Source organism: Mustela putorius, unplaced genomic scaffold (genome assembly GCF_011764305.1).
Source record: "Mustela putorius furo isolate JIRA1106 unplaced genomic scaffold, ASM1176430v1.1 tig00000145_pilon_pilon_pilon, whole genome shotgun sequence".
NCBI lineage: Eukaryota > Metazoa > Chordata > Mammalia > Carnivora > Mustelidae > Mustela > Mustela putorius.
Genome location: NW_025421294.1, coordinates 36,222,812 through 36,248,058, shown reverse-complemented (window position 1 = coordinate 36,248,058; position 25,247 = coordinate 36,222,812). Strand labels below are relative to the sequence as shown.

Sequence of the window (25,247 nt, the reverse complement as noted above, 5' to 3'; positions counted from 1 at the left end):
CCTGCAAAGCGTGGTGAGGGGAGAGAAACAGAGAAGGAAACCTTTGCCCACACTAAAGATGGCAACCTGCTGCGTTCTCTCTGGGTAGGGGAGCGGGTTCCAGGCTCCAGGCCTCACTGGGCGAGGCTCAGACGGAAGAGGCGTCTCTCGAGGTATGCTTTCGACCTTCCTAGGAGGGGACCAGAGCCGGGGGCGTGGCCTCCTCTAAATTCTAACAGCTGATTGGTATTTCGACAGGTGGGCGGAGTGCCCTCGGTACCCCACCCCTCCCTCTTCGAACCGGAAGTGTCTCTCGGTCTTTCCAGCTGGTTGTCATTTCACTCGGCTCGGTCCTGAGGAGAAGGACTCAGCCGCGGCTGCGGGACCCGGGCACCGGGAGGCGGTGGCGGCGGCGGCGGCGGCGGCATCGGCGACAGCAGAGGAGGAAGAGGAGGAAGAAGGAGAGAAGCAGCAGAGCCAGGCGGAGTCCGCAACAACGACCCCGGGGACTGCGGGACTGGGGTAAAGCGACGGCGGCGGCGGCGGCGGCGACGACGACGGCCCAGCAACCGTGAGGAGAAACAAAAGCCTTCTAAATTATAGATTTTTCTAAAATCTGGGGGAAAAAAGAGAGAGAGCACAAAGGGGGGAGGCCCTTCTCTTTTAGAATAACTACACTAGTGGGTTTTCCCTTTTTTTCCTCTTTTTTTCCCCCCTGCGGAGAATCGAACTGAGAGAACTGAACAAACCGCCCCTGGGTCCCATGAGGGAAAAAAACCCCGGAGCCGCAGAGAGGGGAAGAGGCCGAAACCGCAGGACCTTCCAGGTCGCCCCGTTGGTCCCCGCACCCCCGGGCCGCCAGCTCACCCTCCTCGAGTCTCGCTAATCCTTCCTGATCGCGATCCCCTCAAGAGGGAGAAACGGGTGTTTTCAACCCATTTCATGGGGGAGAGGAGGCCGGGGGGGAGCCCAAGAACAGCGACCTCAGCAAGATCTGCACCCAAAGCCTCAGGAACAGCCCCAGAGGCCAAGACTGCACCCCGTGAAAGAGCAGAAACAGGACCAGGAACAGCAGAAACCTCCCTGCAATCATCTTTCCATTAGTCAATGCTGATTTCCTCTCCCGCAACCAGGAATTCACCTCCCACCCCAGATAACCTAATATAATCTATATATATAAATATATAATATATAATGTTCTTAAATTATTCCTGATTTTTTTTAACCAAGCTGCCAAGAAAAGAACGTATTCTCCTCTTAGCCCTATTCTAATTTTTATGTGAGTGAATCTAAACCTGCTGAGGAAGATCATATGTGATTGTTAAATTATATATATATATATATTTTTACTCCGCGCAATGCTTATTCTTCTACATCCATAGATGCTTGAGAAGCTGTGTTTTTGTCATTCATGTACATTTTCCTTTGGAAAAAGAAAGCGCCTATTTTACTAACCAAAGACTTGATTTTTACCCTCTTCGTTTTTATTCCCTCCTAGAAATAAGCCCAGTTGGATTCATGTCAATGTTTTAAGAGATTTTTTTTTAGTTTTTTTTTTTTCTTTCAGAGACCAGAATTCCAAATCAGAACTATTTCAAGTGATAAGCTGCGATCTTTGAGCTAGCTATAAATAAGACATTTCAAACAAACAACTTAAATTTTGGGTAGAGGCTACAAAGACGTGAGACATTAGGTTGTCATTTTTTATCGTAAGAATCTGATCCTAAAAATAATAAATGGGGGATTACGGGTTTGGAGTGCTAGTGCAAAGCAATACTGGGAATAAATCTGCTTTTCCAGTCAGATTCCATCCACATCTGCAGCCTCCACACCATCACCAAAATGCCACCCCCAGCCCTGCTGCTTTTATAAATAATAACACAGCTGCCAATGGCAGCAGTGCCGGGTCAGCTTGGCTCTTTCCTGCTCCCGCTACCCATAACATTCAGGATGAGATCTTGGGGTCGGAAAAAGCAAAAAGTCAGCAACAGGAACAGCAAGACCCTTTAGAAAAGCAGCAGCTCTCACCCAGTCCAGGTCAGGAAGCTGGAATACTGCCTGAACCTGAGAAGGCAAAATCAGAAGAAAATCAAGGGGACAATTCTTCAGAAAATGGCAATGGGAAGGAGAAAATAAGAATCGAGTCACCAGTGTTGACAGGGTTTGATTATCAAGAAGCCACGGGGCTAGGTACTTCGACCCAACCCTTGACGTCTAGTGCTTCGTCTCTTACTGGTTTCAGTAACTGGTCAGCAGCGATAGCACCTTCTTCCTCTACAATCATCAATGAAGATGCAAGTTTCTTTCACCAGGGAGGGGTCCCGGCTGCTTCGGCTAATAACGGTGCTCTGTTGTTTCAAAATTTTCCCCATCATGTCAGCCCTGGCTTTGGAGGCAGCTTCTCCCCTCAGATCGGGCCTCTCTCACAGCACCACCCTCATCACCCTCATTTCCAGCATCATCACAGCCAGCATCAGCAGCAGAGGAGGTCTCCTGCCAGTCCCCATCCCCCACCTTTCACACATAGAAATGCTGCTTTTAACCAGCTGCCTCATTTGGCAAATAATCTTAACAAACCCCCCTCTCCATGGAGCAGCTACCAGAGTCCCTCTCCTACACCATCTTCTTCGTGGAGCCCGGGAGGTGGTGGATATGGGGGCTGGGGAGGTTCCCAAGGCCGAGATCACCGCAGAGGGCTGAATGGAGGAATAACGCCCCTGAATTCTATCTCGCCTCTGAAGAAAAATTTTGCAAGCAATCATATTCAGCTGCAGAAGTACGCTCGCCCCAGCTCTGCCTTTGCTCCTAAATCCTGGATGGAAGATAGCTTGAACAGGGCTGACAACATTTTTCCTTTTCCGGTAAGATTATGTTCCATTAATAGATTAAGATGAACAAGGAAGTTGCATGGTTTAATATCTATTTAACTAAAAGAGTTTGGTCCATGTATATAGCAGAACTCTTCTTAGAAAATGAATTAATTATCAGATGTTATTTTGCCAGGACAGGAGTATGATTTGGAATAAAATATTCAGCTGTTTCTTTGATAAATTTCTAATTGTAATCTTCCCCACAGATAATAGTGTGAATTGGCATAATTATGAATACCAGGTAGCTAGAGATGTTGTAATTATTAACTATAATAGCTTTCTAGCCGGACAGGATCATCAGGGTTGGTTTTTCCCTACTTTTTTAGGTGAGAATAAATAATATATAGATATAAGTATACTTCATTGTGGAAACTGATGATCATTTTCTGCCCGGATGAAGTAACCGTATAACCAAAAAATTCATTTTTTTCCCTCCACTGTAGGCTAGCAATTATTCACTGAAAGCCAACTATTGAATTATAGTTTTCTCACTGGTTGCACTTTAAACCTGGAACCTCTCTGAACCTTGCAGTCTGAACAGTCTGAATTCATCAATTCAGCAATTCCACTTAAACCTCTTTGCAAATTCCAGCCTGCCCTGTGTCAGAAAGGACTGGTACAGAAATGATCTAAATGTTTTCTTCATCTCCTTTTATTTTCAAATACCATGGAACTGTTGATCTCAGAGTGACTCTTTTATAATGCCTTTCATCCATTTGTTTATTTTCCAGTGTTAACACTAGGGGTGTAGATAAGCCATTCCTAAAAATAGATCCAGGCAAAGATCACTTGTCTTTCTTGCCACCAGTGTTTCCTTATTCTGTAAGAGTCACATGGTTTGATGTTTTTGAATTAATGAGCAGCCATTCTAGTTGATAGAAATAAAGAGAATTTCATAGTTAATTGAACATCAGATGCCCCACTGAGTTTGTATATTTGAGGGTATGATTGTTTATATGTGTTTGGAAAATTTATATGGGATAATAAGTTAACATTGAATCAGTCCTCACAGTGACCCTTCAAGGTAAGTTCTGTTATTATCCCCATTCTGTGGATGAGAAAATTGAGTATCAGAAAACTATAACTTGCCCAAAAGTGCACAACTAATAAGAGTACAAACCCTAGGTTGAAAAAACATGTATACATGTGTATACAAATATACATGTACCACAGATAGAGGGTTATTTTAGAGATGTTTCTGCAAGGGCTAAGACACATTACAAAACAGTTTCAATGTCCCCAGATATGATGTCAGCACAAAGCAGAACTATATGTTTTGATTAATAATTTGCTTAGTGGGAGGGCAAGTTTGCTAAGAGAATCCTGTGTCATTCCAAGGAATTAAATGTCCCTTCCTTCAAGGTTTCAGGTGGAATAGTTAGGATGTATCATAAAATATTTGATTAAGTTTAGTTTTAGATATTTAAAAATAATTTTTTTGCCTAAGTATTAGAAAGCTGTTGACTTTTTGTTTTAGAAAGGCCTTTACTCAAACTGAAGAGCAATTATCTTGTGTTAGTGGCTAGGTAAAAGGCTTTTAGACATTGGTGATTTCACGAAGTCTATTTTTTAAAAAGTTGCTTTTAATATTCTTTGAACATAAATTTAAAGAAAATTTAGTGCAAAGGTGACTATTTTGAATTAGTCATATGTTGCTAATTTTTAAATCTAAGGTGGCATTCTGTACATTTTAATTGGATTAAGATTGGCTTAGAATTGAATACACTTTATTTTGTTAGAGTACACTGACAGAACGAACTTATAGGACTGAACTTATATGACCTCATGGTTTATTTTCTGTGGTCAGTTTACCAACGTTTGAAAGTTTGCTTTGGGAAAAATAAAAATTTCAGGAAATGAATAAACTATATACATGCATATTACCAGTATTTTGGGGGACTAATGAAATCTTTTGGATCAGTTGGAGATTAAGCTGATTTATGAAATAATAAAGTTAACTAAGCTTGACACTAAAAAATAGTGTTAGAAACTAAACTCTTCCCTTAGAATTGTTGTCTATCATGCTGAGGATGGAAAAGGATGAGTCCATATACCTGGCTGAAATATGGTAGGATGAAAAAGTAAATGGTTGATTTCTGCTCATCACTCCCTACCATTTTTAGGAATGGGAGGAGGGTTCAGGGGGCCAGGAACAAATGTGGGGGTGATTTGAAAGTCACAGCATTTTGGGTTTTGAAAAAGAATACACAAGAAGTTAGTAAACTGATTACTGTATGCTTATTTAAATGAATGTAGTTCTCTCTGTGTGTGTGTCTTTGTGCGTTTTAACAGTTCTCTTTTGAATTGGTTTTTGGCAAAAAGAAGAAATACAATTTTGGATTGGTATGAATTACTTGGTTAGATTTGATATGAATAACTTGAAGGAATATTTATTTGACTGGGAGGCTGGAGACCTAGGTGGCTCTTAGCATTTGGGGACCTCAGTTTCTCCATAAAATGTGGGGGGTGGGGGTGACAGAGGTGATGTCTAAGTTCCTTATGGTCCTGATGTGAGCTGTTGTGGAATTGAAATTGCTGCAACCACAACCATACTCTTTCCAAACCGCTGCCATCTTATTTAAATGTATTACCCTAAGCACTATTAATTTTAGGAAAGAAATTTTACAGATATTAGTAATTCAGTTTTAATGGCTATTGTTAAGAATTCCTTAGGTGTTATAGAGAGCTCTGGAAATATATCACAGAAATGACAGAATCCAGCTTACGTGATTATATTATAATATTAGTATTATTGAAAGGAAAGAGTTTACCTGCTATGTAACTAATATTGGACAATGTTTGTTTTATTTTAAAATTAATCAGAATGGTTTTTACATTTGTTTAATGCAGATTTGGGTACATATAGTGAATTAAAATTAATGATAACATTTTTAGTTTGTTTTGTTGTCCAGTCTTAACATTCTCTTTTATCTAAGCTTGTGGAGCAAAAACAGATTTCAAATATGTGACTAGTCCCCTTAATAATTGATATGGCAAGGCAGTGTATTTTGGAAATATTTTTTATATTGAAAAAGGGTATTTTCTAGTTTTTTTTTCTTTTTTTCTTTTTTAAAGCTCTCATTATATGAACTCAAATGACATGCCTCAAATCCTGTTTTCAGATAAAACTAAATGAATATACATTGACTAATAACTAACATGCTTACGGTTTCTAAATGTTTTACATTTATTAACTCATTTAATTTATCCAACAATCCTATGAGGTAAAAGTTATTATTACTATTCATATACAAGTCTCGGCTTTCAACCAATATACTACAGTGCCTCTTCACATAAACATAGTACAGGTGTGTTGTGGGGAGGAGGGAACACCTCCCAGAAACAAGATGAGAGGAAAAATTTTATGGTTTGAATGATTGATGCATGATAATCAAAAGATGATTACAGATTTGAAAATGGAAAAGAATAGAAAATAATAGAATATACCTATCAACTTTAAAAGGCTAAACTTAGATAATACTCAAGTCAAAAAAATTTTCTTGTGTAGTTTTAGTATATACCAGGCACTGAACTAGGTGCTTTCACATGTTTGATTTTATTGTCCCAATTTCAAAATGAAGAAACAAGGTCAATATTCATGTGACTAAAGGCATGATTTGACCCTTATATTAAGGAGAAAAAAATCCTCCTTGTCCTGCCAAACACATCCTGGAATTCCAATGTCTAAACCAAATAATACATTGGAGCACTTGCCAGTAATTTTATTTGACTACAGCACCTCTTTGGAGGGGTGCCTAGATCTTCTGTCCTTACAGGAAAGTAAAGGAGAAATGTGTAGCATATATTCTGATAGTCTCTTATCTTCAGCTCAGGTATGCTCACACCTCCATTAGGTAAAAACCAGAAGTAGGCAAAAAAATAAAAAACGAAAAACAAAAAGGAAGAGAGTGGATAGAATCTTTCACAAAGACCATCTAAAACTTAATAGGGAGACATTTTAGGATTTAGAGCCCATTTGCTCTTACTTTAGACACAGTCACCATGGATTTGTTGAGTTGCCTTAACCAGGCAAATAATTCATGTCACTTTAATAACTCTGCTTATGTTGTCAGTTTATTGATCCTTCAAATTATATATAGCATCTTGTATTTGAAAACAGTTACTGCATTGCTTCAGTTCTGAAAGTCATGATGAATTATTACAATTGTCTTAACTGTAACCTTGTTACACTTTTTGTTTTTTAATAATAGTCCCAGGAGGGATCTTTGTATGGGAAACGTTTTCTTTGACTTTGTATTTATTTATATTAGAAGAACGGAGATTAATTTCTTCACAATAAAGTATGGGTTGGATGGTTTTGGCTCCAGCAGAACTGAGATATTGGAAAAGCTTTGGGAAAGCATACCAGCTATATTATGCCTTTTTGTAGAAAGCCTTTGAACTAGGTTTAATTGCTTTTCTGATGGAATCAAAACTTGGGCGGGGTAGAGTTTTTTGATTACTTTTTGTTGTCTTCACAGAAGCCATGGAATATGATCAACACATTGTTCCACATCTTTCAGGAAAAACCTATTTATAGCAAGCTTAGTGAGCGTGGTTGTTGCTAGTTGCAACTAGAAGGATGCTCTTAGTTCATGGGTTTATGTTTTTGAGAATAATCCTTATTGTATTCATGAGAAAGAAGTGGAAAAGTAATCTTAAAGTTAATGTATGCCTAGTTTAAATTTTATAGCCTATATTTATTTTTTTATGACTTTATCTTGCTATAAGGAAAATTAGCTTGAAGATCCATTATCACATTTTTTCAGCACTACATTGTATCTCAGTTTTTGGTTCCATCACAAATAAGATAATGTGTATAATGCATTTCTCTTTAAGGCAGGGAGCCCATAACATGAGTATTTGTTTTAATATTTTCTTTTTTAAAAAAATATTTATTTATTTGACAGACAGAGATCACAAGTAGGAAGAGAAGCAGGCAGAGAGAGAGGAGGAAGCAAGCTCCCCACTGAGCAGAGATCTTGGTGCGGGGCTCCATTCCAGGACCCTGGGATCATGACCTGAGCTGAAGGCAGAGGCTTTAACCCACTGAGCCACCCAGGCGCCCCTGTTTTAATATTTTCTGACAAACTCATTTTATATTTAATTGTACAAAGAAAATTCCTCTTGCAGAAATTAAAGTGTATTTTTACCATGATAAATCTATGGCAATATGTAATTTTTTTACTTCAAATTTAGTATAGTTTCTCATCACATCTTATATTATTGAAACAAAAGGAGTTCTACTTTCAGGTTTTCAGAAAATTCTTAGTAGGTAGAATAATAAAAATGTTATTTTTAATCAGTTTCTGAAGGTGAGACTTAAATAATTACTGAGATAGGCTATTTTATGAGGCCAAACATGTAGTAGAATGAAGCATAACCTCTGGATCCAAGTAGACTTGAGTTTGACTCTGCACTCTAATTAGCTGTGTGACCTTGAACAAATTGCTTAAGTTCAGGAAGAAAACCTCATCAACGTTTTAATACCCAGTAGTGAAGGCTTTTTGTGAGTACCTTAAGGGCCATAGTAGGTAGCTTAATTTTTTTTTAAATTTAAAATATGGCTCTCTAAAATTTGTAAAATAATGAAATTAATTACAAATACAGTATTTTTGAACAGTTCTTTGTATTGCTTATCTTATTATACATGCTTTACTTCTTAGAGTACTCCTTTTGAATAAACTAGATGCAGCTTAAGACAGATAAAACATTTAGCCAAATTATCAGTTTTCTTGAGAAGTTTTATAATTGTATATATCTAAACTTTCATTAGTATTGGCAGACCACATCATTCAATATCTTGAAAGATTTTGCCTATGGTTATTTTAAGAAATTTAGAACATTTAATTTAGAACATTTGATTGTTTTTACATTCTCCTTACATTAAAGGAGACTATTTTAAAGGAGAATTTGTGATTTTTTTTTTTTTTTTTTTTTGGAGAAGAGATAGGAAAGGGTACCATATATTTGAATTGAGTATATTTTATCTTTTATCCTGGATTTCAGTTTTGTTTTTTATATTTTAGTTAACTTATTTAGTACATTATTTATTAAACACCTCCTATGTTATGGACTAGGGACAAGGCTAGATATCTCATAAAAGTTGTTTTGGTTTGATTTATAATGTATTTCCGACCTGTGCTAACCCCTGAATGATACTAAACATACTTTTTTTCTCATTATAAACAAATTAGCAACTGATAGTTTCGTGTCATTTTAATCCAGGAGCTGTTACAAACTTTAAGACAAATTAGCAGATCCCACTTAAGGTATAACAAAAACAATGTGGTATTTTCAAATATTTTATTAATGGTCACATTTATAAATGTATTACTTGTACACTTATATGCAGCATGTGCTTATTTAAGTTTTGTGGCAAAATGGTAACACAAAAGGCAAACTTTAACCTATGGGAGTGGAGTTCGGGTCTCATTACATGTCAAGGAAGAAACTCCATCAGCCACTCACAAGTCCTCTCTCATGTTTGCAAACTGAATTATTAAAGGTCAAAGTCTTAGGCTGTTCAAGTACTTTTCATATTGTAGAATATTTAGGTTGGGCAATTTTTGTTTGCTGAGTATTTACCAGAAATATCCTAATCATTATTTTTTTATACATCCAAACTAAATTGTAGTTAATCCTCCAGGATTATACATTCTAAAGCCATATTTATATTTAAATATTATATAACATACTTTTCATAGTAGTCCTTCCAGGTGTTTTTGAGGGATGCATATAGTGCTAGTCAGTGAAGTAGTTGTCATCTTAATCTGTAAGAACCTTAAAAAAAAAAAAGTCAGCATAAGAATATTGCTGTTCAGAAAAATCTCCTAATTGTAGTATGGAAGTCAGATCTGGGTTCCAAATATGGTCCTCCACTTACTAACTATAAGACCTGGGGCAAGCGACCTTCCTGATCCTTCATTTTCTCCTTTGTTTTGACTGGTTATCAAATAGAAATATTAATTAAAAATCTTGAAAATAGCACATATTCTTAAAATACGAAATGTGAAATATGGTATAATTTGTGTATGTTAATTTGAGCTTAATTTTAAAGAAGAATTTCATAAATCAAACTATGATTCCTTAAAATAAAGTCATTGTACGTAAATAATAGCGGGAATCAAGCTAGATGATGTCCTTATTTTCTTGAACACTGCTAAAAAATTTAGTGACCAACCGTTTTTTTTTTTTTTTCTTTATATTCCCTGTCTCTATTTTGGTAAAGTGTTTAACCTCATGTCTTTTACGTTTTTTATTAGGGAAAAATTTAAGCATATTCAATAATAGACAAAATAGTATAAAACCCCCCCATGTGCATGTCATCTGGCTTCAGTAATGACCGACTCCTGGACCAACTCCTCTGTCTTCTTCCTAACCTTCTCCCCTTGCATGTTATTTTCAAGCAGTTCCCAGATATTGTATCATTCCAGTGTAAGTGCTTTAGTATGTGTCTCTAAAAGATTAGGAGTCTCCCCCCCACCCCCCCACCCCCGTAAAAACAACTACAAAGAAATTTTCTAGTGGTTTTTAAGAAAAGATAGTGAGAAACTGAAGCAAGGCCCACATTTCTGTTGCACTTGCTCAGCTTGTTTCCCCATTCAAGCTGGTACTAATCTCTAAGGAAATCGCTGCTGGCCTCATCTCCTCCCTTCTGGGCAGAGAAGTATGCTGGTGGTCACATGGCCATAAAAAAAATAAAGGAGGGGTGAGAGATCCATCAAAAGCGACAAAGCATCAATTGGTGGCTGAAAATTTGGGAGGAGATTCTCCAGTTTTCCTTTCTCCAGCTTATTCTTACCTTTTTAGCCCCATTTGGACTCCCAGGGACTTGTGGGAAGGTTCTCTGAAAGGAGAGTGATTAAGACAGGACTGGGAACTCTTTGGTTGTGTTTTTGTTTGTTCGTCTGCTTTTATTTTTAAAGAGGAATTTCGAGGTTTGGGGCCTTTTGCTGGCCTTTGCACTGCATCAAATTTTTTCACTTCTTGCTCACTTTCAATCTACAAATGTTTGATACTTTCAGTGGACCATATGCTGGCAACACATGACCAAGGCGAGCATGCTCCTTCTTGTGACGTGTATAGTCTGGTGACCTCTTTGTACCTGAGTGTTTAGAAGTGCCTTCTATTCGGGGAAACTCTGGAGAGCTAAGGATATGAGGGTGGGAATTGTGAGAGCCCAGAATGGCTCTTTTTTCCTATAGGCTGCTTTTTGACTTTGGTCTCGGGCTCGCAAGAGAGATTTCATTGATTACAGGACACAGGCAAGCCTCAGTTTAGAAATAAAGATTGTGCTTTTGGGTGACCATTTTCTTTGCTGATTCTTGACCCTGATCAGGCCCAGTAGACATGGAGCAGAGGAACTCTAAAAGCCAGTAAGCAGCCAAAGATGGAGGAAGGGTCAGAAGGGTCTAAATGACTTCATTCTTTAGGGTTGAGTGTTAGTAATATTTAAGTATTTTCCTGAAACTAGTGACTTCTTGGCCCTGAGTAGCTTATTAATATTTTTTCTATTTCATTTTCCTATGAAAACAGGCTACAGGAAATAGCACAGAACAGCTGAATTATTCAGATATAACAATATCTAATTTAATATGTTAATTTCAGGCTCTTTTGCCATTTCACCAGAAAGAAGGGGCAGAAGGAATGTTTATTGAATGGGTCTGCTAACTGCTGCACATTTTGTGCAATCTGTCAGATACCTTATCCCATTACTCCTCACCAGCTTTATAAGGTCTCCTCATTTTGTTGATGAAACCAAGGTTCAGAGATGCTGTGGTGTCAAGATCACTTGTCTAGTAAGTGGTAATTTAAACTCAGGTCTTGGAATAGAGTAGTTTTTTATTGTTGTTTTGTTTGTTTTGTTTTTTTTAGAGAGCATGAGAGTCCATGTTGGGGAGGACAGAGGGAGAGGGTTGTATTCATTTATTCTACTGGGTGTAAGAGCTTGATGTGGGGCTTGATCTCATGACTGTGAGATCATAACCTGAGCTGTTATCAAGAGTTGGATGCTTAACCAACTGAGCCACCCAGGTATCCTTTAGAATAGAATAGATTTTAATTATTTCTTTCTGCCAGGCAAGGTGAGAATCTACACACAGTCAAGAGAAGAAGTAGTCTGTTGATCCAGGAATTGACTGATCAAGTCTGGAATGGCAGTTTGTTTTTTAAATTCAGTTAAGTGGTGATAAGAAATGTTTACCATTTTAAGGATTTCTCATGCTCAAAATGAGTATGGTTTATTTAATAAAGGTGGAATTAAAGAAAGTTTCCTCAGAGGCTTTCTGAAGAAATCTGATTCGTCAGTTCACATGGGAGCAAATGGACTTGTTGCTTCAAACAGGGTAATACACTAAAGACATTAATTTTTTAGTTATAGTTTTTTAAGGGAGCATCTGGTAGCCTGTAAGATTCTGCCTTCACTATTATGCCATCATAATGAGAAAGTACTGACTGAAGGTGATTAGTGTAGATGATTACCTCTTTGACTTTAACCTCTGACCTCGTTCTCAACATTCAGGTTCTCTGCATAGTGAAGGATGTCATACCTGCCAGGTGTTTGTTTATACATTGAAATTTCTAGGTCCTAATGAGGCTTATGAAATGAGCCACTTTTCTGAGCTTCTGCTCTGAGGTCAGACTCCTCCACTACTATATGACTTTGAGAGTTATTAGTTAACTTCTCATAGCATTATTTGCCTAAAATGGGGATGATACTTATATACACTTTACGTGATGGTTGTGAGGAATGAATGTATGTAAATCGTATATAATTCATATAAGATGCCCAACATGGAACCAGGAAGAACATGTTAGCCACTCTTTAATAATGGTGGTGTTGATGATGGACTACAGCATGCTACACCTATGCTACAGTCTGTGGCTATGGAGAGATTATGTGCGTGGTGCTTACAGCCTGCCGGGGGGATAGCTATAAGGGAACTTGTCAACATCCTATGGAATGGCATTATGCTAGTGAGGTGGGGGAAAAGGGACTTGGGCCTGCACTGGGATGTAAGGGTCATCTGGAAGTGGAATCATGAAGGTTGACTATGTAGTCAGTTTTTGATGCCTGTGGGCTTAAATGTTTAATCCAAGAAGAACATTTATATTTTGGCAAATCTCAGATTAAAACTCCCATAGTACCTTTGATTAATTATGGGCTCACTGGCACTTCAAACTTCCTGTTTATTTTGGCAGCTGACATACTGGCATATACTTTCCTTTCAAACCAAAATATTTTCTTTTCCCTTCTTCATTAGGGAAACTTTAAGCCAAGAAGAGAAACCTCATCGGCTGATACAGATACATAGTTGTCTGGGAAGTGAATCATAGTAGTGTCTGTCTATATTATAGGGAGAGAGTGAGTAAAGGGAGTAGCTGACTTTTGGCTTTGGTTCTTAATAACGTGGTTACATTCAGTTAAGTACTTTTTGTGTTTTAGACCCAGTCTAGTGATGCAAAAACATACTAACTCAAATATAAAAAGACAAGACCAGTAATAGAATGGTCATGGTGGTTGATCTGTTGAAATTGAACTTGATTGTAATCTTTTTCCAAGTTAGGCATCTCAGAGCTTGGAGAAGGCTTTTTTGGGGGGGGTCGTTTTTTGGGGGTCTGAGAGCAAAGGCTGCCTCTTCATGCAGATACCTTAAAATGGTTGATGTAGAATATTTAAACTTGACTGTATCATGGCCAGTCTGCTACAAGTCACAATGCAACGTATCTAAGGAAGTTAACCTGTTGAATATAATTGCTTAACTCAGTGCTTCTCAAAGTGTGGTCCCTGTTATCACTTAGAAACTTATTAGAAGTGTGAATTCTTGGACCCTACCCAGAACTACCGATTGAGACACTTTATGGGTAATCTGTGATTTGACAAGATCTCCAGATGATTCTGATATGCTCCCAAGTATGAGAAACACTGGCTTAGAGTAGCCATCTGAGTGTCTTTAAAAAAAAAAAAAAAAAAAAAAAGCCACGAATGATGATTTTGGTTTGTGGTATAATTGCAGTGTAGTTGTTCTTCCTGTTGGTAATAGACCAACAGGTTCACGTGTTTATTTTGGCTACTTCTAGAATGTTATGCAAAGTCATGTCATCAGTTATTTGCTGATGCAAGTCTTCCTATTTTGCCATGGCAGTCAGGATTACTCAGGTGTAAATTAAAAGGATGGGTCCTGATTTTTGAAATACTTGTTTTATAAGAACATTATTTTTTTTCCAACTTTGATTTTTATATTGATTTGTATGGTTTTTCCTTTGGAAATTGTCCTGTAGAGATGACAGAAACCAAAGCCAACCAGTTACTAACATACAAGTCAATATATTAAATACAACAATTAAGATTACAAAATAAAATGAGGTCTAAGTATGGTAATCAAGTTTGTATTGCTGAGCCTTGAAGATAATTGGTGCTCTTCTATTTTCATTCATGATTTATAATCTCACATGTTGTAGAGTCAGAAGGTCTAGGTTCAAATTCTGCCTCTCCACTTACTTTGCATTGATAGAGTTGTCTAATCACTCTCAACCTCCATTTCTTCATCTGTGAAATGGGATAACTGCTGAACATACCTAATTGTGTAGGATTTTTGTGAAGAATTAATAAGATCCCACATGGAAAGCATTAGATCTTGATAAGGGTCAGCTGCTGTTATTATGATGATTATTACTGTTTCTACCACTTCTACTTCTGTGGTTAGCAGTAGATAACTACGAGAGGCATCTGTGGTAGCTTTCTAATTTGCGTACCACGTCTCTTTGTCACCTCAGTGGGAAGAAGGAAGATAAGGCTTCTTATCTTTTTAGTACGTCTGATATTATTCCTGTATTATTCTTATACATACATTTTGTTCTTCTTTTGAGTTATTGAGAAATACTTGAGTGCCTCCTGTTTGCTGGGCACTTGCCAGCATGTTCCTGCTCCCAGAACCTTTACAGCAGAATGTCTTATTCATTCAAATGTATGCCTTAATTAGTGTGGTCCTTTGACTCCCATGATCATTACGTTATCCAAGGAATTATCGCCTGCTTTGGAGGGAGACTTAGGCTTGAATCCTGACTAAGCTGCTGAACTATGCAGTAACCTGTCTGTGCAGTAATTACAGAATTTTTCTTGGTCTTAGTTTTAATCATTAAAACAGGAATAATGCCATCTAACTTATAAAGAGGTATTAAGACAGTATTAATAAAGTACCTAAAATAATGTCAGATTTCTTAGTAGATGCTCAATAAAAGGTAGTTCTCTTTTTTTACCTTTTCTCCCTTTACGTTGCCAGGAGAAACTGGCTGGTGGTGGGCTGAAGCAGATTTGGTTGCTGGTGTTTTTTGTTTCATGGTAGATTCTTTGCCCTATTATCTTAAATCAGGACATCCCACATCAATCAATTGTTTTAAGTAAATTTTTTTTTATTAAAAATCTTGTTATTTTGCATTGTGTATAGCGTAAGAAGATGCAGCAAATGTCCTAAGTTGCTAAGGGTTCATTTTCTTATTAACATTATTGATCCTCACCTGTTTGTGGGCACAAAGGGCACAAAGTGATGAGTTTTCATTAGCCATTCTCCTTTATGCTTTGCTTCCTGCCATACTCATCACCATAATTTAAGCCAAATCTTGGGAGAGCACAAGCTAAGGATGTCGGAAAGCTAGAATACAAATATATTTTGGACTTAGGAAAAGGACATTAGAGGTCTAATAAAACTCTTTCCTTTTTCAGATCAGTAAAGAGGTCTAGAAGATGAAAGAGTCCAAGCTCACATGACACACCAGTGGTGGAGTTGGGGCTTCCTAGTGTCTAATGCTCATTCTTCTGATTGACGCTGATATTCATATTTTGGTTATCAGCTCATAATCAATCAAGAAGAGTTTTCACTTAGCAGGGTTTCTATTTTATAGTTAGTTTACTTTCTGGAAATGGATCCAAGAAAATAGATAAGTGGTTATGATATTTGGCCCAATTAGCAATCAAAAGGGTAAAATCAAAGAATGAAATATGGAAACCAAAGCCCTCTTGATTTGATACTTTATCGGGTAAGAAAACCAACATTGTTTGTGCTACTGTTCTTATTCCTTGGGTTTATTTGTTTGGATCTACTTCCTTGGGTTTATTTGTTTGGACCTACTTCCACCTACTTCCTGATGGCATACTTACATTCTAGATTTTTGTTTTTGTTTTTAATTCGGGGTTAAAAGTAGATGGAGAAGATCAGTGAGAGGATAGTGAGAAGGATAACTTTAGACCCTCTCTGAGAATAGAATGTTTACTTGACAAAATATGTGGCTTTTGAACTCTTTGAATTGCAAAAGAATCATAAGAAGTAAAATGTTATACAAATGTAGTCATTTATAATAATTATAATAAGATTGGACTGTGGGAAAGAATACAGATTAGGCAAGGGTTGGCAAGAATGTGGTAACTGTGCCATTGGGTCCTGTACCTTGCACTTAAATCATTAGCAATCTGTCCAGACACTGTTCCCTTCTGAATCCATACCGAGCCTAAAAATCCTTCCCAACACATTGCATCTGAGGGGCGATACCAGTTGATGAGAGTTTGTATATTGGTGTTTATTTGTCACCCTTGTATTAAATCATGACAAAGTGTAAAAAGGATAGAGGGTTTGTTTTTAATCCCATAAAGCATTACTTGAAAATTTAAAAATTTCATTAAGGATTTTAATTTTAATGTATTCCACCAATTAGAAGTGAGGGGTTATCTTACAAAAAATCTTCTGTTTCAGGCAGTATGTGATAGCTGGGCAGGAGGTAACGAAGTTGCTTTGCTAAAATTCATTTAGAAATGTACATTTAGAAATGTACAGGTAAAAAAGTAATTTCTTTCTTTAATGGACACAGCTGTCATAAACCAAAACATACTGTGGATGTGTATGTCTTTATCAGCTGCTTCTCTTCAGTGTTCTTGTTATTTAGTGATTGGCAAAATGTAAGTTCTGGAAATTCACAAGGTTGCTTAATGCTTTAGTTGCATTAAAAAAAAAAAATAGCTGAGTACCCCCTACCCCACTACCCATTATAGTTATTTTGGCAGAAGAAAACCTATAACTCTATGGCAGAAAAGGGAAAATGTAAAAACAAACCTTAAAGAAGCAGAAGGAAAGAAACGTTTTAAACATTTAAAAATTACTTGAAGGAATTCATTTATTCATTGCTTTAGCAAACACGTGTGCCTTCTACCTGTCAGGTCCTGTGTGAGGCACAGTGTTACAGAAATGTAGGACAAGGCTTCTCAACCTGTGTCACCTCATGGCACACCTAGAAAACATAATACTGAAACAGAAATCATCTGCTAGAGAGTTCCTGCCCTAGCTGTCAGTCCTGTGGGCTTAGGAAATGGATATCTTGGCATATTGTCACCCTTTGGGTTTGTATACATTGAGAACATTTGATGTAAGACATAACTTCCTACTCTTGGGAAACTGGCTAAAGATATAAGCAAGTTACTAGATACTGAGAATTATTGCCTCCAAGATAGGTTTTGTACTGGAGATAGTAGAGACAGTGGCTGGTGGGGTTATGGGTGTGGTTCATAGATTTCAGAACAGAGGACAAATCTAGTAACTGTAGAATGAGATAGTGGAATTTTAAATTAACTTCTTTCTCAGATTTTGCCTCAAATCCACTTTGCTTCCAAAAGAATATGCAATACAAGTTTTGAGTTAATTCAGTGCATAAGATGAAGAAGGATAAGAAAAACAGAACAGTGTTTTCCTTTTTGTGAACACTAACCTTTAAAAATTCTGATTCTGACCATGTGTCCTCCTGCTTCTCTATTGACCATGTTGAGTAGATGAAGATGATGAGGAAAGAATCAAGAAAAAAAAAATGGGAAAGATGTTCTGGAGGGAGTCATACCAGTTCAGAGCAGAATAGCATGTTAAGGCACCTGCTCCCCATCCCCATCTTCATCCTCTCCATACCACCTCTGCCCCAGGAAAAATCCTGTAATACTCTCTTTTAATTATTGGATTATATCCAAATATAACTATCTTTGGACTCCTAAAGTTGCAGAGTTGAAAAAAAAAAAACTGGTATCCTATAACAATTCATTCAGTGAACACTCTGATTATCTACACGGTGTGGTGGGGTCAGGAGACGTGATCCCTGATTCACGGGATAAGACAAATAGTGTTATTGAAGGACAGAAGAGAAATGTCAGGTTGATCACAAAGTGCTCTCCAGTGGAGAGCGTGCTCTGTCAGTCTTAAGGCTCTAGAAATTAGCTAGGAAAGAGGGAATGTGAGATTCAACAAGTTTAAAAAAAGGGGTGGGGGATAAAATCAGGTGAACTTTTTTAAAAAGCTGGGGCTTTGAGTTAAAAAATAATATAAAAGAAAGCTGAAAAGGAGATTATAGAATTCTGCTTGTCCAGTTCCTGTGGAAGCCCCTTTTCTTTCATATTCTTGTGGTTGTATCCATGTGTGTACCAGTTTTATTCTTCAGGTGGGTCAGGAATCTGTATTACTGCTTCCTTTCAGAGTTTAATTTTAAAATGTTTTCATCTATTTCTCACTTATCAGGCCACACTTTAATTTTAGTTATTACTGGTACTTTTCCTCCGGAAGAATGCCAGAGCAGTTGGGTCGTTGTATATTTTAAGATTCCTCACCCACTCTTGAAATGCATTTTGTTAAGCCATGTTTTAGATCAACATGTTGACATTCTGTCTTCCCTTTAATTTTAATGGCCACAAAATCAAGACTGCTTTGCCACTTAGTGGTCTTACAGACCTTGGATAACTATTTTCACACTTTGGTTTATGAGAAAATACAACTATTTTGAATAACTGTTCTGAATATTGCCATTCGGTAGCAGTATCTGCTGAATGTCAGCAAAGTTCATAACTGCTGTAACAAGTTTGGAAACTTTTGCCATGTTACTGCAATCTTAAGTGGCAGACAAAGGTTATAAATTTTATTTTACATTTGTTTCATGTTGTTGGCTATATGGAAATTGGTTTTAGTTGCTTCTGCTTTGTTAGTAAAAATAATGCTTTTATTGAAATAATTATTAGAAATCGGATCACTCTTTGCTGAGCCCTGGTTACTTTTGTGGTTTGTTTTTTTTTTTAAGTGTTAAAAAATAAAATGCAAGAATAAATGAAACAAGACTGGATCAGAAGGGAGAAAAACCATTAGAGACTCTTAATCTCATAAAACAAACTGAGGGTTCCCGGGGAGAGGTGGGTAGGGAGAGGGGGGTGGGGTTATGGACATTGGGGAAGGTATGTGCTATGGTGAGTGCTGTGAAGTGTGTAAACCTGGCAATTCATAGACCTGTACCCCTGGAGCTAATAATACATTACATATAATGTAATAAAATAAAAAAATAAAATATTTAAAAAATAAAAATAAAATGCAGTAATAATGTACCTCATACACAGGGGGAGTAAAATTGCCCCTTTTGATCTGTGTTCCATCGAATGCAGCTTATTATTATCTCCTTTTGTAATTAAAAGCTATTGTAAAAGTGACTTGTGGCTGTTTGTGTTTACAGGATCGCCCCAGAACGTTTGATATGCACTCACTGGAGAGTTCACTCATTGACATTATGAGAGCTGAAAATGATTCCATTAAAGGTAATTTTAAAAATCGATTTGATTTTTAGTGAAGTAGATAAAATGTTGTTTTATTTATATATTCTCATGAACAGTATGGCAAATATTATGGATTCATACTTTGTATGTAGTCAGTTCCATCAATTTCATACATGTACCTCTCATTAAAAACTCAGACATATTTGATGGGCATCACTGTATGCCCATCAAAATACCAATTAAGAGAACTACAAGAGTACTGATTGCTAAGGGTGGGCAGTTAATGGGAAAGACATGAACCATATACCTCATTTTTTCAATATCTGAGGCAAAAAAGAATGCTCAGTGCCTCAAACCTCTTATGTCTCTCCACCCATGACAGTGACTATACACCCATAAGAGTTCAAATGTTGATAGAGTTTTGGTCTAGTTTCACATTTTTAAAGAAATGGCCAGTAGTTTCAAAGTTGAGATGAAGTTGTGTGCTTGAAATATTTTCTGTGGATCCTGTTAAGAAAAAATAGTGCTATTTCTACTTGGATTCTGGTCTCAATTCTAATACTAACTAGCTGTGTTATCTTGAATAAGACATTCATTTTGACTAGGCCTCAATTTCTTTCCTCTGTCTCTCTTTCTTTCTCTCTCTCTCTTTTTTTTTTTTTTTTTTAAGATTTTACTTATTTATTTTGAGTGAGAGAGAGAGTACAGGTGAACACACGTGCAGGGAGGGGCAGACAGAGAGGGAAAAGCAGACTCCATGCTGAGATCCCAGGACCCTGAGGTCAAGACCTGGGTGGAAGGCAGATGCTTAACCTACTGAGCCACCCAGGCCCCAAGGCCTCAGTTTCTAATCTTTATAATTACTGTTGCAGTAAGGGACTTATAATGGGGAGCTTTCAAAATAAAATATGGAGGGGCACCTTGGTGGCTCAGTGGGTTAAGCCTCTGCCTTGGGCTCAGGTCATGATCTCCGTGTCCTAGGATTGAGCCCTGCATCGGGCTCTCTGCTCAGCGGGAAGTCTGTTTCACCCTCTCTCTCTGCCTGCCTCTCTGCCTACTTGTGATCTTTGTCTGTCAAATAAATAAATAAAATCTTCTAAAAAAAAAATATAGATGTGTAGGCCATATTCCAGGTGTGGGGTAGGGCTTGCATGTTTGTTTTTAATGTCTCATGTGCTTGGGTATCCAGGATTGAGAATTACCAGAGGAGGTATTCTTTAAGGGCCTTTCTGGCTCTGATTTTGTGAAAACTACCGCACAGAATAAAATATTTTTCTGCACAAAAATCTTTCAATTAGAAAGGAGATTTCTTTTTTCTTTGCTTGTTTTTGTAAAGAAATTTGGAATGTTTGATGTATTTGGTCATCCCACTTGTTTATTTGTTCATTCATTTGTTCATTCATTCATTTGGTGTTTATGATCCTGCTTTGTGCCAGACATAGCTTTGCACTGGGGTCAAAGGTAGCAAAACAGCCTGTACTTTAAATGGTGACTAGCCTGGCCTGGTTTTCCTTTGAGTTTGGTTTATTACATTACTAATGGAGTGAAACTTTTAAGTGTTTTTCAACGGACCAACAATGGTAAATTTTTTAATGAGGGGAGCTGTTTGAAGTTTGGAGAGATGAAAAATAACATATGATAAAAGTATGCATCCAGCTGTTGAGATAACTTTGAAATAAAAATATTTTGAAGATCCTTACTGAATTCCTCATGGAATTCTGATGGGTGACTTTAATCCGAATACACAATCTGGTTCTGAGGAAAGATGATCTCTCATTCAGAGTGGGCTTTATTTTTGCCATTTCTTAGTACTCTGACTTTGAGTGGTATCTCAGCCTCTTTCACCCTTCTTTTTGTATTTTCATCAGAAAAGTGAGGAGAATGTAAGGCCCTTTCTAGCACCAGAAAAACTGTACACTCTTAAAAAGTAGCTAAAGGAGAAATTTGAATATGGTCTGTGCATTGATTGTACCAGTGTCAGTTTCCTGGTTTGTACTATAGTTATGTAAGATGTCACCACTTGAAGACACGGGGGTAAGGGGTATATAGGATCTCTCTGTACTGTTTTTTTGCAACTTGCTTTGAACCTGCAATTATTTCAAAATTAAAAGCTAAGTACTGAAAAAATAGTTAAAGGTAAAGGACATTTGTTTATTAATGTATTAGATGCCTTCAGCAACTAACTTTCTTTCTTTTTTTTTTCCTTTTCTTTTCTTTTCTTTCTTTCTTTCTTGGAGAGCCTCTTATGTACTTGATACTACAGATAATAAATAATTAGAACTCATTTTCATGATAAGTGCCTATTTCTTTTTATTTCATGATATTTTATTTTGTTTCATGATAAGGGCCTTTCAGAGAAAACAGTTTACAAGCTGTAGCAGATATAAACTATCTATTATGTATTGCTTCTAAGAAGCAAGCCTCTACCTAGTACTTAGGTTAGATGTAAGAGTTGCACACATTATTCTAATAAAATTAACAGTAGCATTTCCTTGATTTATCAGATATAGCCAGGACATATCACAGGTTTATTTCTGTTTCTTCTTGTAGTTTGCTAAATCATTATGTAAAGTTCTGCTTTTATTCTGTATTCCCTTTTTAATTTCTTCTATCAACTTTTACTTAAATTAAATTTCTTTAAGCTGATTCAGTAAGGATAATGAAAAGTTAAGTCTGATGACAGAAAACATTAAATCTGATTGGCCTAGTCTGGGAACATAAAAGTTTTGTAAAATACTTATTTATAAAAGGAAGTGTGGCAGAGTGAAAAGGCCATGGGTTTTGGAGTCAGATAGATCTGGTTTTAAATTGCCATTCTGCCACTACAGTTTGTGGTGGTTGTGAGGATTAATTGGTACGATGTATTTGTGAAATGCAGCATACCGCATTTCATAGGAAACACTCAGTAAATGGTATGGATTATTACTAAGTATCTATTAAGTCTATTTTTATGCTTATTAAATGAGAAAGTCAGTTTCGAGGTAAGTTTAAGTGCCAGAGTGACTTAAGTATATTAACCGACTGAGCCTCTCAGGCGCCCGAAAGTAACTTAAATGTATTAAATGAACTCTGTCCCTTTTTTCTTCAAAGAGCAGTAAAGAATTCATAGGTGAGTTCATGATCCTAAAATGCCAAATTATAGTTATGCGTACTTTTTTTTGTAAACCACAGTGATGAACTTTATCACTGTAGGCTGTCACTACCAAAATGTAGTTTGGCATAAGGGAATACTTCATTTCTGGTCAAATTCTTCTTTTGATTGAGATAGCTATAGAAAGGCTGTGCTTGGTTTTAACAGTGATTCTATTGTGAGATTTTGTTTAAAGGTGATATCAAAAGCTGAATATCTTAAAAACAACAACTTGTTATCTTTTTAAAATAAGTATATAAAACTTGCCAATCCATTTTGAAAATAAAAACCCCTCCATATGCTCTGCTACCTTAGAAATGGAGGAAATAGAAAATGGACATATTTTCTGTGAGACTAGTAGAATATAATATGCCTCTCACACAAAAAAAAAACTTCAATTAAAAGAATTAATTTTAGAACTGTTTTTTAAAAAGGCCCATCACTGGGAGGCAAATTTTATATTTGGGTTTATTTTATATTAAAAAAATTTCATAAAGTATATTGCAAATGACCTCTTACTTTTATCCTTCTTTTGCAGTTCCTCATAGAAATGTGATTTGTCATATGTGTTCAAATAATAAAGCCAAGAGTTGATACAGGAACTACATGTCGTATCAATTCTGATACAGCTGTATTATTTATTTAAGTTTAAAATACAAACCGAAAACTGAATTTTGTTCTTCCTTATGGGCAAAAAAACAAAAACAAAAACAAAAACAATTAAAAAACACTGCCTTCCTGTAGTGCAGTTTAAAATTATATTTTTGCAGTCAACAGACAAAATGCTTAATATACCTAGGGACCCTCAAATATAGCTTTTGAGTTTCTTTATGAATGTGTTATTGATTCCAACTGGCTTTGAAAACCTTTCTTTTTTTTTTTTTATCATTTTAATCAATGTGGAAGAGGAGTATCTGGGTTTCATTTCATGATTTATATTACTATTGCTTCCTGTTTAAATAGTTTCTTGAAGAATTTTAAGGCTACTATAATTTTCTCCATATACAGCTCTTTGGGATGAAAAGTATCCTCCCCCTACCTTATCTCCATGTTTTTTCTCTGATCAGCTGGCATGTCTGTATGTTATTTTTATCCCCGAAATTGTATATTGCCTTCTCCATAACCAATGTCGGTAACAGTCCACAGAAGCTCTTCCCCCGAGACTGATTTTATTTCTTTACTGCACACCCAGTCTCATAAGCTAAGAGCCTAAGCTATAGACAGAGTTGGAATTTTGATATCCCAGGTGGCAGCTTGCTCATTGCTGCAAAATTATTAGGCTTATCAAGTATTTTCTTCACCTGGACAGAAGAATCTTCTACTATTATAGGTATACCTACTATTACAGGTAAGTCAGCTGATCATTTGGGGAATATTGTATCTTACAGTTATTTGTGCCTTTGCTTACCTGTGAAATTGGTACTTACTGTTTAGAAATGGAGCAGCTGGAAATAACGTGAAAACCACATGCAAATACATCTGTTTTCAGCCTTCTGAAGTATAGGTTGGACACAGTGTAATAAAGATTCATGAAATGGTATTATATTCAGTGTATAGGAGGAAAGACCTTGGAAAATTAAGGAGCCTTTTTTTTTTCTTTTCTGTGTGGGAAGGAAATAAAAGACTACAGACATAAACCAAGAAGTAGCACTTATGGAGTTGAAGCAGCGGGAGACCACACTGGAATAAAGAGGGGGAAAAAAAAAAAACAGCTCTTGAAAATTATCAGATGTCCGATGGAGTAGAATAATCTGGGATTTCATCCTGGTTGGGTTGGGTATTTTAAATCCAATATATGAAAACAATTTCGTATCTAGTTTGCTTCATTTCACTAGAACGCCAAATGAGACAGCAAAATTGAGAGAAAAAAGGCCATTTGTAAGTTGTCAAAACATTATAATTGTTCTTCAGATATTAATTAACTAAATTATGAGTCAGAATGTCATTTTTCCTCAGAATATTGTGAAATTGGAATCTTTTTCTCTTTATATTGTAATAGGATGTATCTTGCTTTCATCTTTTGGAAGAGGGAACTCAACATATCTACCCCATCCCCCTGAGTTTCAGGCATTTAAATACTTGATTTGAATGTAAGCAATAATGGTTGCATTCAGAAATGCAAGTAGTTTCGAGTGCCAGTCTTTTGCATATCCCATGGTGCCCAAGAAACCTATTGCATATGGAGAGTAAGTAGTGGGAGTATGTTGTACAGTTAGACATTACTGCCACACTTGTTTCATGCATTCATTTAATACAAATTTATTTTAAGAGCTGGATCTACTCCAAAGATACTATGTATTTAATTTCTGACTGCTGAAGGTATTGTGACCTTGCGTTATAATATTTTTGATATATACGTTTTTCCTTTTTTACTCACATTAAATTTGGGGGCCCTTCCCCCACTAGTTTTCATTGCTGTGGATTTGTTTGAAACAAATGCTTAAATGAGTAGGCAAGTGATGATTCCATCTGTGCCTCTTTTCTTTGTTGCTAAGCAAAAGAATTTATAATGATCTCTCTAGAAGAAAATCATGAAACTCTGTTGAAAGTTTAGTACACAAAGCCTGTTTCATTTATTCTGTATAAGATTTTTTTTTTTTAATGTCACTATAAGAGAATGACCATTGGGATAATTTAAATTCTTTATCTTTACAGTAGGGTGAGGAGAAAGTTCTACTTAAAAAAAGATAAGGTAAAAAATAACCAG

At 36.6% G+C, this 25,247-nt stretch overlaps 1 protein-coding gene and 1 long non-coding RNA gene across 6 annotated transcripts in view; one reads left to right on the top strand and one right to left on the bottom strand.

Moving 5' to 3' along the window:
* Positions 1–290: 290 nt before the first annotated feature.
* Positions 291–25,247, top strand: part of CPEB4 (cytoplasmic polyadenylation element binding protein 4) — a 63,641-nt gene continuing 38,684 nt past the window's right edge. For 3 of the 4 annotated variants that reach the window (XM_004737583.3, XM_004737582.3, XM_004737580.3), the window contains exons 1-2: positions 291–2,840; positions 19,371–19,452. In XM_004737583.3, coding sequence (XP_004737640.1) covers positions 1,716–2,840; positions 19,371–19,452 — 1,207 coding nt within the window. In that variant the 5' untranslated portion in view covers positions 291–1,715. The remainder of the gene's footprint in view (positions 2,841–19,370; positions 19,453–25,247) is intronic. The other variant, XM_004737581.3, reaches the window with a different exon arrangement.
* LOC123390798 lies at positions 3,491–24,318 on the bottom strand. Of its 2 annotated transcripts, none has more exons than XR_006605393.1 (3): positions 23,968–24,318; positions 9,548–9,632; positions 3,491–3,717 (listed from the first exon to the last, which is right to left on the bottom strand). It is a non-coding gene; the product is annotated as an uncharacterized LOC123390798 (long non-coding RNA). The 2 variants fall into 2 exon arrangements; XR_006605394.1 differs by lacking the exon at positions 23,968–24,318 and adding an exon at positions 15,369–15,563.